General features: G+C 36.2%; 1 protein-coding gene and 1 pseudogene across 6 annotated transcripts in view; one reads left to right on the top strand and one right to left on the bottom strand.

Moving 5' to 3' along the window:
- Positions 1 to 2,749: 2,749 nt before the first annotated feature.
- Positions 2,750 to 13,885, bottom strand: part of LOC114093381 (basic helix-loop-helix domain-containing protein USF3) — a 233,341-nt gene continuing 222,205 nt past the window's right edge. For all 6 annotated transcript variants that reach the window (XM_071615334.1, XM_071615335.1, XM_027936162.2 and 3 more), the window contains 5 exons: positions 11,251 to 11,735; positions 8,792 to 8,975; positions 6,335 to 6,437; positions 5,254 to 5,341; positions 2,750 to 3,943 (listed from right to left, as the gene is read on the bottom strand). In XM_071615334.1, coding sequence (XP_071471435.1) covers positions 3,890 to 3,943; positions 5,254 to 5,341; positions 6,335 to 6,437; positions 8,792 to 8,975; positions 11,251 to 11,735 — 914 coding nt within the window. In that variant the 3' untranslated portion in view covers positions 2,750 to 3,889. The remainder of the gene's footprint in view (positions 3,944 to 5,253; positions 5,342 to 6,334; positions 6,438 to 8,791; positions 8,976 to 11,250; positions 11,736 to 13,885) is intronic.
- Positions 13,074 to 13,858, top strand: LOC114093002 (GTP:AMP phosphotransferase AK3, mitochondrial pseudogene; annotated as a pseudogene).

Genomic DNA, 13,885 nt, shown 5'->3' with positions numbered 1-13,885 from the left:
TGTCGTAAAATAAGAATTCAGATTACTTGGCATGACTTAAATGTCCTTCCACATAGGATCTATAGGTGGTTCCTCTCCCCTTGCTTTCTCTCTCCCTCATCTCTTGCTAGCTTCTCAAAGGTTTTAAAAAATGAGCCACTGATGCACATCTGTAATCACAACTAATTGGGAGGCTGAGGCAGGAGGATTTGTAAGTTTGAGGATAGCCTCAGCAATTCAGTGGAATCCTGTATTAAAATTTGAAAAAATAAAACGGTGGGGATGTAGTTTGATCCTCCAGTACTGCAAAAGAATAAATAAAATAAAATATGAAGTGAAAAATGCTAGTGCATAAAGGAAATATGGCAAAATAGTCCTATAGACTACATATATAAATTCCAGTATTTAGTAGATGTCACCATGGCTTAAATATTTATGCACTCAAATTTAGTAGGTGTTTTAATAAGAACGAAAAAAGGAAGAAGGGAGAATAGAAATAATAAAATATGGTTAAACATAAAAAAGTTTCAGTCAGTAAGCACCCAGAACAACTCATGACTAAACACACTGCTACTATTTTTTTTTTTTTTTTTTGGTATTAATTCAGCAAGTGTCTGTGGTGCACCCACTATGTGCTGGGCTGGTGCTAAGCACTTAGCCTGCATTATCCTATTTATAACAAGAAGCCCATGAGGTAAGCATTACCATCTTTCTCTATACAGAGGAGAAAAGTGAAGGGCAGAGGGGTCAATTTGCCAAGTATCACACACAGATGTGTATGGGGAGAGATGACTTTGCTTGGACCCCAGAGTCCTTAGATTTCACCAGATTCGATGCTTCTGGCTTAGCCTAGTCTAACCCTTACTGCTGTTGCCTGCTAGGCTTTCTCAAGGCCAGATTGCGAGCTCCTTCCCACGGGGTGTCAAATGTTTGTTGCTCTACCGCAGGAAAGACCAAGGAACGTGTTTCAGCAAAACCTGGAAAACACTTGTTCAGCGTAAAAGAAGTCCAAGTGGGGCTTGGACTTCTGCATTGCAGGTCGCTAAGTAATTTTAGGGAAAAGTCCTGGGAGCAGCAGTTTGTCGTACAAACTTACCACCCGAGGTCCTCACCGCTGCTGCTGTTTTCTCCCTTGCACCCACACAAGGCCTTCGTTTACTGTAGTTACTATGGCAACGCCCCCGCCTCGCCCCCGGGCCGACCTAAAGGTGCATGCGCTGTCCAGTGACAGGCTTAGGGCGAGTTTCCGCGCGCTGCTGTAGGCAGCCCAGTTCAGTAAAGGAAAGTGTTTCGCCGCAGGTTGGCTCAAAGCAAGACAGATAAGCCCGGCATTCTACCAATTAACTCCCAAAGGGTGTCATGTTGACCAATGACTTTTGAAACGTTCGAAAATAACTGCCCCCTATTCCAAAATGGCCTAAAGGGGCCTCGATTGAACAGCGGTCTGTGTTGGTAAATTTTAATTTCGAATTTAAGGGTCCTAGACTATTATTTACCAATTAAAAATAAATGTGTAAAGGCAGGACGGGGGGCTCCTAGGACGACAGAAGGAGGTTTGCCCGCAGCATCAATAGCAGAGATAAATCCCTGGGGCGGGTGAGTGTGTGCCTGTGAGTTTTGTTTTTAAACCCTACTTGTATTATCTCTATGGGCTATTTAAAGGAGTGGATAAGATCTTATGTTTTGGGCTCCTACTTCAGGGGTGATGGAAACTAAGCATATAGGCTCTACTCACAGGTGTCATTTGGTATTTTTAAAATGCTTCCCAAATTGAGAACAATGGCTTTTCGGGTTTAAAATAAGTGCTAATCAGTTGGAAAACATTAAGGGAAATCCATATCAAAAGAATGCATTCATGATGGAAGTCATCAAGAACACAAATAATAATAAATGCTGGAGAGGATGTGGAGAAAAACAAAAACACTTTTATACTTTTTTTTTTTTTTTTTTTTTTTGGTGGGATTGTAAATTGGCACAACCACCATGGAAATCAGTTCCTCAAAAGAATGGTCATGGAACTACCAAATGACTCAGCTATCCATGCTCTTTAGTATTTATCCTAAAGAAATAAAGTCATCAATCATACTGTTGTGATAGATGCATACCTATGTTTATAGTAGCACAATTCACAATAGCCAAACTATGGAACCAGCCTAAGTATCCACCAACAGATGAATTGATAAAGAAAATGTGATAATATATAATATATATATATATATATATACACACACACACACAAGTTTTATTCAGCCCTAAAGAAAAATGAAATTATGTCATTTAGAGGAAAATGGATGAAACTAAAGACAAGTATGTTGAGTGAAATAAGCCAAACTCAGAAAGTCAAGGGTCATATGTTTTTCTCTCATATGTGGAATAGAGGAAAAAGGAAAAGTAAGGTGGGTGGGGGGCAGGGATCTCATGAAAAGTGAAAGGGAGATCAGTAGAGGAAAAGGATCAGGGGGCAAGAGGTAGGGAGGGAGGGGAGAAGTACTGGGGAATGTCTGGCCAAATTGTATTATTATATTGTGTGTATATATGAATTTACAACAAATACCATCATTATGCATAACAAAAATATACCAATAAACATATTTTTTAAAAAGAATATATTCATGAAGCAAGCAGATCATTTTGATAAAGAGTAACACTAAAATGGCTTATGTCACTGATAGGTATATAATTAATTACCGAGTTTCAAAATGTGCAAATGATGGAATAATCTGCAATAATGCAAATTAATACAGATGACATCACATAAATAAATCCATAGTGCTTCAGAAAATAATTTTATTTTTGCCATAACAATAAAAAGGTCCAGGTAAAAAGTTGCATGGGGCAATTCCTAGGACAGAGATTTACAATTCAGAGGGCAGAAAGGTGTTGTCAGAGAAAATTCCCCTGGTAGTTTCAATGTGCTGCCCTTCCCTGGTCCCACTTCACTCAAGTTGAAAACAGAAACCAATATTTGAGAACCAAACAGGTGCCTGAAAGAAAAACCTATTCTGAATGAATCTGCTTGGATTCTGGGGTAAGAAAATTAATGACAAGTGTTTTTATTTAATTCTGTTTCAAACACTAAATAGACCATTGAATCAATGTTTCTACCTTTAGACATTTGAGCTCTATGATCATTATTTATTTTATGTACATTATCATTATTGATTTTTCACTTTTAAAAATTAAATAATACATCCAGTCTTACCTGCTTAAGCAAATACAAACACTTTCATACCTATTTTTTTTTTTTTTTTAATTCTGTTTTTTAAATGTTTTGTGGTGCTGGGGCTCAAACTCAGGGTTTCCCACATGGTAGGCAAGCACTCTACCACTGAGCCACATCCTCAGCCTTCCCATACCTATTTTAAAAAGCTGTCTATTCCACTTGTAAAAGGTGATAGACAGCAATATATTCCCACCAAAAAAGAAACCAAAAGAAAGTGTTACATTTTCTCAATGCCAGATTCTAATAGAAGCATCCTATTGTATGTTACATGCAAAGCAACTAATTTCTTCAAGAAAAAGAAAAATGAAATATATCAACATTTAAGCTTCAGTAAACAATAACAAAATCGGATTCAAGATGATAGTACCAGGTAAAAATGAATTGCTTAAAAAAACAAAAAACCTTAAAGTACTTAAGAAGTTATTAGAAAATAAAATTTTAATTTCCCTACAATCAAAATTTTATTCACAGGGAATTATACATTGGCTGGCTGTTGAAAATCTATTTGAAAAGCTAAAAAATTAAAATAAAATTTTCTCTGTTGTATTAGTATCAATTCACAGGATCTCTGTAGGTTTAATCTGAAGAAGTACATAAAAACTTGAAAGCAGGAGCAGGGAAAGGACTGTGGAAGGCCAAGAATAAATTACTGAGTACAAACTCCGTAAAATGCAATTTCAACCTCACTTATGACACATGAGTAGAAAGAGCAAACCAGCCTTCTTCATTTTGTTTCTCAATCTGTTGAACAAAGATACAGAAAAGATTTAGAAGATAACCAGAAACATGAGACAACTCAAGATATACAGATCATTTAGAACAAGTATATACAACAAAGTCATTAAATGGTACTAGAAATTAAATTATTATTGGCAATTTTTATTCACCACCAAATAACTGACCACTGATCAACAGACCTCCTTATTGATTTAGGAGTCCTCATTTTTTTAAAAATAAGAAGTATTTTTTTAAGTTGTAGATGGACATGATACCTTTATTTTATTTATTTTTTATGTGGTGCTGAGGATTGAACCCAGTGCCTCACACATAGAGTGAGCAAGAGCTCTACCACTGAGTTACAACCCCAGCCCCAAGAGTTCTCATTTTTAAAAAAAGTTAAGTCTAATATTTTATGTGAATCTTGGTTATAATTTTAATTATTTTTTAAAAGGTTATTTCATCTTAGTAAATTAAGTGTTACTAAGTTCCAGAAACTAATAAGAATAAATTACGTAAAATAGTTAATTTTAAAACTTTTTTAGAATATAATAGAAAAAGACAAAAATTTTAGTGCTAGGCAACTGTGGTAGCTAAGCCTATCAATCAATGTGGGGGCTGTAAGCATCCATTCTTTGTTCTGATTACTGAAGTTAATAAAAACAAAGATTCCCCCCATAGACAGTTGTTGGCTCAAGTCAGCAAAAGTCATTTTTATAATTTTAAAGACTATCTCATAATTTTCCATGACTAAACACTGAAAGGAACTATATTTTACTGCATTATCAACACAGAAAAATAAAAACACCTTTTGTAAAAATTCAAGCTTCTAAACATTCCTGTAGTAAAATGAAACATGAAGACTACATAAAACATTTATTTATCTTTTGAACCATAACCTGTTTAACTAGGATCACACTCAGATATGGCTCGTTAAGTGCCTGAACCAGGTCTCTGTTATACCATATTCTACCTAGACACAGGAACAACTGGGGAACCAATATTCTGGTGTACCCACAACCCATTCAAGGCACACCTGGATGTCCTTCTACAATATTTGGGAAGCTCTACCTGAAATCAGTAATATCCAGTCTTTAAGGACTGTTGAAATCCTATTGAATTTTATCTTATTCCTTAGTTACCCTGGAAAGCAAAACAAATATATGGTTTGTTGTTTTTCTAATAAAGGTAAATTATAGAATTTCTTCTGAGAATTTATATCATCTTTAGGATAACAGAAATGACAACTGAGATTGGAAAACAGCAAAATTAGTCATCTTCTACCCTCACTCTTGATCCCTACATGTATTTTACAAAGACATTTTATAATTTACCTTTGTTCTTGGAAGAACAGGTGTGAATCGCCCACTTCCTGAGGTGGCATTTAAAGGAGAACAAGAGTTACTAGTTGCCCCTGAAGATCTATTTATGAAAAATAAAGTGACAGAGAGTGAGATATTATTAATAAACTTAATAAATTATGAAAACAATAACAATTCTCAATCCTGACAAAAACTTGAAAAGGAATGAATAACTTAGGTTCAAATAAGGTAAGTTATTTATAACATAATATCACCAACATATAACTCTTTTTTTCCTTAACTAATGGAATTTATTTTTTTACAGCAGCTTTAGGTTTACAAAAAGATTGAGTGGAAAATACAAAGCTGCCAAGTACCATCCTCACCCCACTTCCAACAAACACAGTTTCCTCTATTATTAGAATGTAGCATTAATGTGGCACATCTATCGTTACAACTGATATTGATAAGATATTAACTAAAATCCATAATTTACATGAGGTTTACTATTTGTATAGTACATTCTGTGGATTTTGACAACTGTATAATGACATGTATATGCTATTACAATAATATACAAATAAGTTTTTAACACTAAAGATGAAAAATTGTTGTGCAGTGGAGGGGAAGAAGGCCAAAACAGTAAAGAGCAATGAGAACAGAAGCAGTACAGTACAATAGTGAAGATGTGGAGTAGAGACAGAAGACTTTCTGTGTCACCAATTACCAACCATCGGGCCCATCTAGGCAACCCACCCAATTAGCTCTGTGAGCTTCAGTTTCACCCACTATAAAGGAGGAAGATACTACTGTTTAATTTAACCACCCTGTCATATATTACCTTCATATATACCTCCTAAATCATAACTCATAAATACTCTACATATGTGTAAGCCCATGTTTGTTTTCAGTAGCCAACCCATGATCTACTTAATTAAAAGTTTATTCCTCATTCATTTTATTGCCCCCAAATTCTCTTTAGTTACTTTACTTGCTCTACATGAGTGAGTCTGAACTTAAGCCACATATTATACACATCCTTTTCTCACAAAGAGAATAAAACACAAACCACATTCTTAATTTTTTCAAAGTAACTATTCATGCAGTAACTTACCTTCTTGTACTTATCCCACTGAGAGGAGAGATAGTATCACATTTTGTATTTTCTGGGGCTTCTGCTCCTGGAATAGATACCTCAATGGTCCTCTTCCCTCCTTCTAAAATATAAAAGTAAATACTATTTTCATTAACTTTCAATAAGGTAAAATAAAAATTTTTCTCAATTCTGCCAGGCATGGTGGTGCATGCCTATAGTCCCAGTGGCTTGGGAGGCTAAGATGGGAAAATTGCAAGTTCAAAGCCAGCCTCAGCAAAAGCAAGGTGCTAAGCAACCCTGTCTCTAAACAAAATGCAAAACAGAGTAGGGGATGAGGCTCAGTGGTTGAGTGCCCCTGAGTTCAATCCCTGGTACACTCAAAAGAAAAAAAAAAAGATTTTTTTTCCAAATGTTATTAACATTTGGGAATTTCTTTCCACATTCTTATCACTATGCCCCACAGGTACACACTTGAAAGATTTTTTTTTTTTTTTTAAATGAGCTGTGAGACAAGAAACTTAGTTACAGTGTCAATTCAGGAGCATGTCAGTTCATGGAGAGCCAGAATCTTCAGACACATGGTATCATGTCAGATCTGGAAGCAAAAAACAGAAAAGCTAGCCCTAAAGAATTTGAGATCTTTTTCAAAAAGAGCTTTTTTTAAAAAAAATTTTCCTAAAAAAGAAAGAAAAAGGGAAAAAAAATTTCTGAAATCATTTAGTAAAAATTTCAATCTTTTAAATTTATAACAGTATTATGGTTGTTGACAACACTAACATTGGAGGGCGGAAACTGACTGAGAAGCTCATACTGCCAAAAGTAAGTATAATTAATGTACATTTTCAATATTTCAAAAGTAGGTTCTCGATTAACAAACATTTATTACATATTTACTGGTGAAAGACTTTATGTCCATCCCAGGCAGTTTCAGAGAGGCTCCTGTGAACCAATACTTAAAACCAGTGATTTCATGGCATTAAGAGGTAATAAAAAGCCCTATTTTATTTTATAAAATGTTCCTTAGTTTCCCTAAAAAAAATCAAACTTCTTTTTTCATGGCATAATTATTTATTCTTATTTTTATCAGGATATCCCAGAGAGATTCCTATGCAACTAAGAATTTTACTTACCAAAAAACAAAACAAAACAAAAAAAACAAACACCTGAGATATAATCACTGGAATGAAAAGAACACAGACACAAATCCACAATTTGCGAACTTCAGACAGATCACTTAAACTTTGTGTACTTCAGCTTACTTATTAAATTGGCATAATAACAGCCCTATCTACACTTAAGCCGTGTTGAGTTCTAGATGAGATAATAAAGGCATTTTTAACCTTATAGAATTATAAGACAAAGATGTCATATTTAATCACAAAATTATTCTTAAAAGTGATCTGCTTTATGTTTCTTCATTGTACTCAGTACTGACATTATCTCACTTATTTAGTTGTTTGTTTGTTGCCTGTTCCCCAACTTGAATATCTGAATATTCAAGACCCAAGTGGCAGGCACATAGTAGTTTGAAAAGTTTGTTTATTCTAATCAAAATTTGGTTTTAGACTTCAAAACTATAAAGACTAGAATACAAGGCTGACATGTGAAGAAGCCTAGAGAAAGAGGAAGGACCCTGGGAAATGCATTACTCATCATTTTCCAGTACTTTCCAGAAAATCTGCTTTTCTAGAAAATTATTTCAAAAAGAAATAATTTATAATTGAGGCAAAAATTCTTACTGGCAGATGCCCTAAAGGTAACCTATTTCAATCTAGCATAAGACAAATGAGTCCTCTAAAACACCTGTTTGCACACCTTAGGGAGCACTTCACTGATAGAGCTTTTTCTATTCCTGATAATTAGAATCTTCTCTTATTCTGGACCTAAATCATCCTCTATGCTCTTCAAGTAGCTCCATTCCTTCAGGGTCTTAAATGAAATTCTGGCTAAAAACCAACTTGAGATCTACTTCATTTCCTCAGTATCATTTTTCAATGGGAATGCTATGATAACTTTTTAAATTACTATTCTATTATTCAGAGTTCCCTCTAGCTTTTCACATTCCTAAATGTAACAAGAGAACCGAAAGTTTTTAAATTAACAAATGAAAATGTTTTAATGGTTTTAACAGAACATTAATTTGTAATCTGATGTTAATGAAATTTTAAGTTATAATTTTGATGCTTATATTTTATAATTAGCTACAGTGTATGTGCTAAGTGAATCTTATACCATAATGAATCTCATCTAGAAGTAGAGCAACTTAGGAACTCAAACACCAAAGATCAAATGAGCTGAAGAAGATCAGGAGACCTGCTTTCTAGTCCTATCTCTGTCACTTACACTCTGACACAAACAAGCCTGTTTCTTTTGGTATGAAACTGAAGATTTCTTTTGGTTCAATACAAACTTGTAAAATTAGTAAAGTAAAAACCTTCCTATTTCTAGTTTATAAATCATGAATGTGTGACCAACCAGTCCATGCTCTGCGAGGCGACTGAACAGGTGATACTGCTGGAGAGGAGAGATTCAAACCAACAAGCTTCTGCTGTTCTATCAACTGTAGTAGTTTCCCCCGAGCCTCCATACTCTGTCGATTCAATTCTGCAATCCGTTCCTCCATGCTACTGGGTGCTAGAGATTGTGCTACTGGAAAAGTCTTTGGGGGAAAAAGAAAAAAAAAAAAAGGTATAAATTCAACATGGAAAAAAAAAATCCACACTATTTTAATTTTTCTGTCAAGTGTAAGCCAGTTAATGTTCTTAGCCTTGCTATATACAAATGTGAATAGTGGGAAAGCAATAGAATTTACAAATCCTTTAATTGAAGAATTAGGACTAAAGTAAAAGGATGCTAAACCTCCTACTACTATTACCACATATACCCTCCTCCAGTACCTATGTCTGAACACACAGTCTGTTTGACAAAGCTTCCCTGCATCTCTTAGTATTTGCTGAGCTGCACAAGAAATCACATGAGCAAAGAGATAACTCCTAGTAAGCTAAATGCCACACACCTATTGATGACAGATCTGAAGTTGGACACATTACAAAGGAGGATCTGCTTTATTTGAAACAGCTGTTTCTACAATTACAATCTTCAAACACGCAAAGTGAATTATTTGACAAAGATTCTGAGAACCCAGTTACTCCTTCTGACCACTTTTAGCTTAGGATAACTGATTCAAGAATAGTTGTAATTGGAAAGGAATGTAACATTAAGTTCAATCTGAAAACTCCCAAGAGAAGTATATTTATATCATTCACAATAATTTCACAATAATGTCACTTAATTAAATACTTTCCTTTGGGAAAAAGCAATCCCTAATAGAATTTCCTAAATTTTAGCTTGTCTATTAGTTTAAAAAAATAATAAGTAAATCAGCATGATTAAAGATCACGTTGTATTTTCAATTAAAACAAAAGAAGGTGGTGTGGGCAACAATAATAGATTGTCTTTTCTAGACTGATGTATATTCTAAATAGGAAAGGACACAGGCTCAATATATAACTGTGCTATCATTTTTAAACCAAGAGTTACCTATTTCAAATAATCTTCAAAACTCTGCAAACAATTACTCAAAATTGAGGCAGTTTGTTCTTAGACCTGTACCAATGGCTACTTCCTATTCCTAAAACCCCTTTCTGGCTCCTCATCTACCAGTCACTTCTGACTACTTTTTTTGTTTTGGTTATTGTTGTTGTTAGTACTGGAGATTAAACTTAAGGGTGTTTTACCACTGCACTACGTGCCCACCTCTTTTTATTTTTTTGAGAAAGAGTCATCACTAAGTTGCTTAGAGCCTAAATTGCATTGCTGAGGCTGGTCTTAAATTTGCAATCCTCCTACCTCATCTGGGATTCTAGATGTGCACCACCAACCCCAGCTCTGACTACTTCTTCTGTGGCTCAGTTCCACATTCTCCTTATTCCCCATGAGCCAGGGATGTCAGATGTGGCCCCTACACTCACCTCTCCCTTCCTTGCCCACCAAAGCCCTCAATCCATTACTTTTAAAACACAGACACAGCCACCTCAGGAGTCCCTAATTCATAATAAGGATGCTTATGTCCTTCCCAATGCAAAAAACATTGTACTGCTCCCATTAGAACCCACATAGAAGATACTTTGGCTCAAAAATTGATAAAACAAAATATATGTTATCATGGGGAACTGTACAAGAAGGTGTGTTATAAACACTCCCAGCTGGAACTTAAGAGTCCCTTTTCTCCCCACAAATGATGAAATGAAGGTTTAAGTTACAGGTTAGCCCATGAAGTTTATTTTACTTATAAAATTCCTGTACTATAACATGCAGAATTTTGCTTCTCAAAATAGAACACCTGGACTGGCAGCATTAGCATCATTTAGAAACTTATTAGAAATTCACAGGTCCTACCCTAGTCCTGCTCATCCAGAAACCACATTTAAGCAAGACCCCCCCCCCCCACGCCACGAGTCATATGCACATTAAACACTGACTTTAATGATCCTTTAACATCATTTCAGCACATTCATGTTATATCTTAAAAAAATTGGCTGGTCATAAATGGAAAGCCAATTACTCTTTTATAAGCTATTTTAAGAGTCAAAATAGTTTCAGTAAAATGTAGTTGTATAGCATCTTTCAAGTCATATTAATTCTATATATTTTATACTTAAAAACCTTATTTTTAGTCTAATTTTAGCTTTCCTACACATTTTACCTTAGTCCTATTTTCTTCATTCATGTATTTTTTCTTTCACGTTGTCTTCTATGTTCAATATAAACTAATCAGTATCTTTTAACTATCTTGTGAAGAGAACATGCCAAAGCATAAGCTATCTAGTGACTGCCTAAAAGCTATCCAGAATCACTTCTGAAAAAAAAACCTCTTTAAGATGCCCAAGCCTAAATCCCTACATGTCCCCTGTTAATGTGTAAGTGGTACTCACAGCAGTCACATCGCCTGCACTTTCCTGTTTATTCAATTCCCGTAGTCCATCCCCTTGCTCTCCCACTGGACAAGTAATATTATTTAGCTGTGTCTTGATGGCTGAATTCTGCAGTGTTAACTCAGCAATTCGTGCCATTATGTCCTTTCTTTGTACCAATGATGCCTCATTTGTTCTAAGCTGTTGCCCATTTCCTTGTACTGAGGGCTCTTCTGAGAAGGCAAGATTTCTTGATTGCTGAGTGTTGGGATGGAAATTGCAGAGGTTCTGTGAAAAGTTAACAAAAGGGGTCTGAATTTTATTCTCTAAATCTTCTCCCATGTGAGAGACTCTCCACCTCTGAGTGAAAAGACGACTCTCTTCACTTGAATTCTGGATGTCTGTATCAATAGGTAAAGTCTTTTCCCAATTTTGTTCCTTCTCAATGATTTCCACAGTTGGAGGAATTCGTGGAGCAGGACGAGTTTGAACAGTTCTCCTCAATACTATAGATAAAAATTAAAAAATAATAAACATGTATTATTTTCAAATAAATTGGTGCTATAATCAACTCATTAGCCCATCATGATAGTTAAAGAAGTCTTTCAATAGAAGGGTTTGACTTTTGAATGACTTAACTGTTTTTAGCAAGAAATGAGTGTTGTAAACTAGAAGTTAAGAGTGATAGAAACATATCAAGATGGCAAGATTTGATGGTGATGCCATTTACTGAGATGGAGAAGTAAGAAGGTAGACTTGGGGAAAGGGAAATAATCAGAATTCAGCTCTGAAAGTGCTAAATTTAAGAAGCTTTACAGTCAGGTGTGGTGGTTCATGGCTATAAACCCAGAGACCCAGGAGGCTGAGGCAGGAGGACTCCAAGTTCAAATTCAGCATCAACAACTTTTTGAGACCTTAAGCAACTTAATGAGACCCTGTCTCAAAAAAGTAAAAAAATAAAAAGGGCTTGGAATGTGGCTCAGAGGTTAAGTACCCATGCATTCAATTCCTGGTACTAAAAAGAAAAGCAGCAGCAATAGCAGCAGCTGAAAATTCAAAAGAGGCTTCTGGGCCAAGATACAAAACTAGAAGTCACTTGTATATAAATGATATACAAGTCATGAGAAGTAAAGAGATAAAAGAACAAGAGTAGAATGAGAAAAGAAAGAAGCACCAAGACATGAGAAACTCAACATTTAGAGTCTGGTAAAGGAGTGGGAAGCCAGCAGTGCAGACTAAAATGGAACAGCCGGAAAGTAAGAATATTATATGAAGGTAGTAATAAGGAAACAGAGAGGGAGTGGTTAACTGTGTACAGACTACTGTAAGATCTAGAAAGGTAGAGACAAAGATGTGTATGCTGGACTTAGTAACACAGTTTATGTTGAATGCTTTAGGTGGAATGACCAAATTGGGAATGATCTGGAAGAGGGATGCTTTTATTTCAGGACAATAGACCAAGCACAAACTTATTTCAATCTCTTTCTCTGACAGCAAAGAAGTATAAAATCACGTATAAACACATTAGTAAACAGAATGGTCTGGGAAGACAATCGCAAATAAGACATTTTAACAAATTTTTGTAAGACACAGAGTGGATGGGGAGTGTGTAAAAGAATGAAAATGAGCAAAAGCCATAGTTCAGAATATTTGTAAATTACCAGAAGGCAACAGGTAAAATCCAGTTTTTCTGGGGAAACCCTGTAAAGACTTTGTTTTAAAAATCCAAAAGACAGAGAGCGTGGGTGCCGGGCTGCCGCCTGCTTGCAGCGCTTCCAGCGGGCCATCCTGGGCCGCGAAGCGGGTGAGCACTGTCCGCCCTACCAGGTCCTCTGTCAGCGGCCATGGGGGCTTCCACGCAGCTAGTGCACACAGTGATCATGGGGACTCCTGGCTCTGACAAAGGCACCGTGGCAAGGGCACCGTGTCCCCGTGCATCACCAAACACTTCGAGCTGAAGCACCTCTCCAGCGAGGACCTGCTCTGACAAAACATGCTTCAAGGCACAGAGATTGGTGTGTTAGCCAAGACTTTCACTGACCAAGGGAAGCTCATCCCAGATGATGTCATGACTCGGCTAGCCCTGCATGAGCTGAAAAATTTCACCCAATGTAACTGGCTATTGGATGGTTTTCCAAGGACACTTCCACAGGCAGAAGTCCTGGATAAGGTTTATCAGATAGACACAGTAATCGATCTGAATGTGCCCTTTGAGGTCATTAAACACCGCCTCACTGCTCGCTGGATTCATCCAGCCAGTGACCGAGTCTACAACATTAAATTCAACCCTCCCAAAACTGTGGGCATAGATGGTCTGACTGGAGAGCCTCTGATTCAGCATGAGGATGATAGACCAGAGACAGTGATCAAGAGACTGAGGCTTATGAAGCACAAATGGAGCCAGTTCTGGAGTATTATTAGAAAAAAGGGGTGTTGGAAACATTTTCTGGAACGGAAACCAACAAGATATGGTCCTATGTATATACTTTCCTACAAACAAAAGTTCCACAAACAAACCAGAAAGCCTCAGTTAATCCATGAGGAGAAAAGCGTGTAACTAGTAAGATGAGCAGAACCTCCTCATCTTTGCATTAGCAGCTCCTTTTACTAAGATTCCAGCATGTATGAATTCTTTGAAAATTGTTTTATTTCTACT

This window comes from Marmota flaviventris, chromosome 8 (assembly GCF_047511675.1).
Source record: "Marmota flaviventris isolate mMarFla1 chromosome 8, mMarFla1.hap1, whole genome shotgun sequence".
NCBI lineage: Eukaryota > Metazoa > Chordata > Mammalia > Rodentia > Sciuridae > Marmota > Marmota flaviventris.
This window is presented reverse-complemented; position numbering and strand designations above follow the sequence as displayed.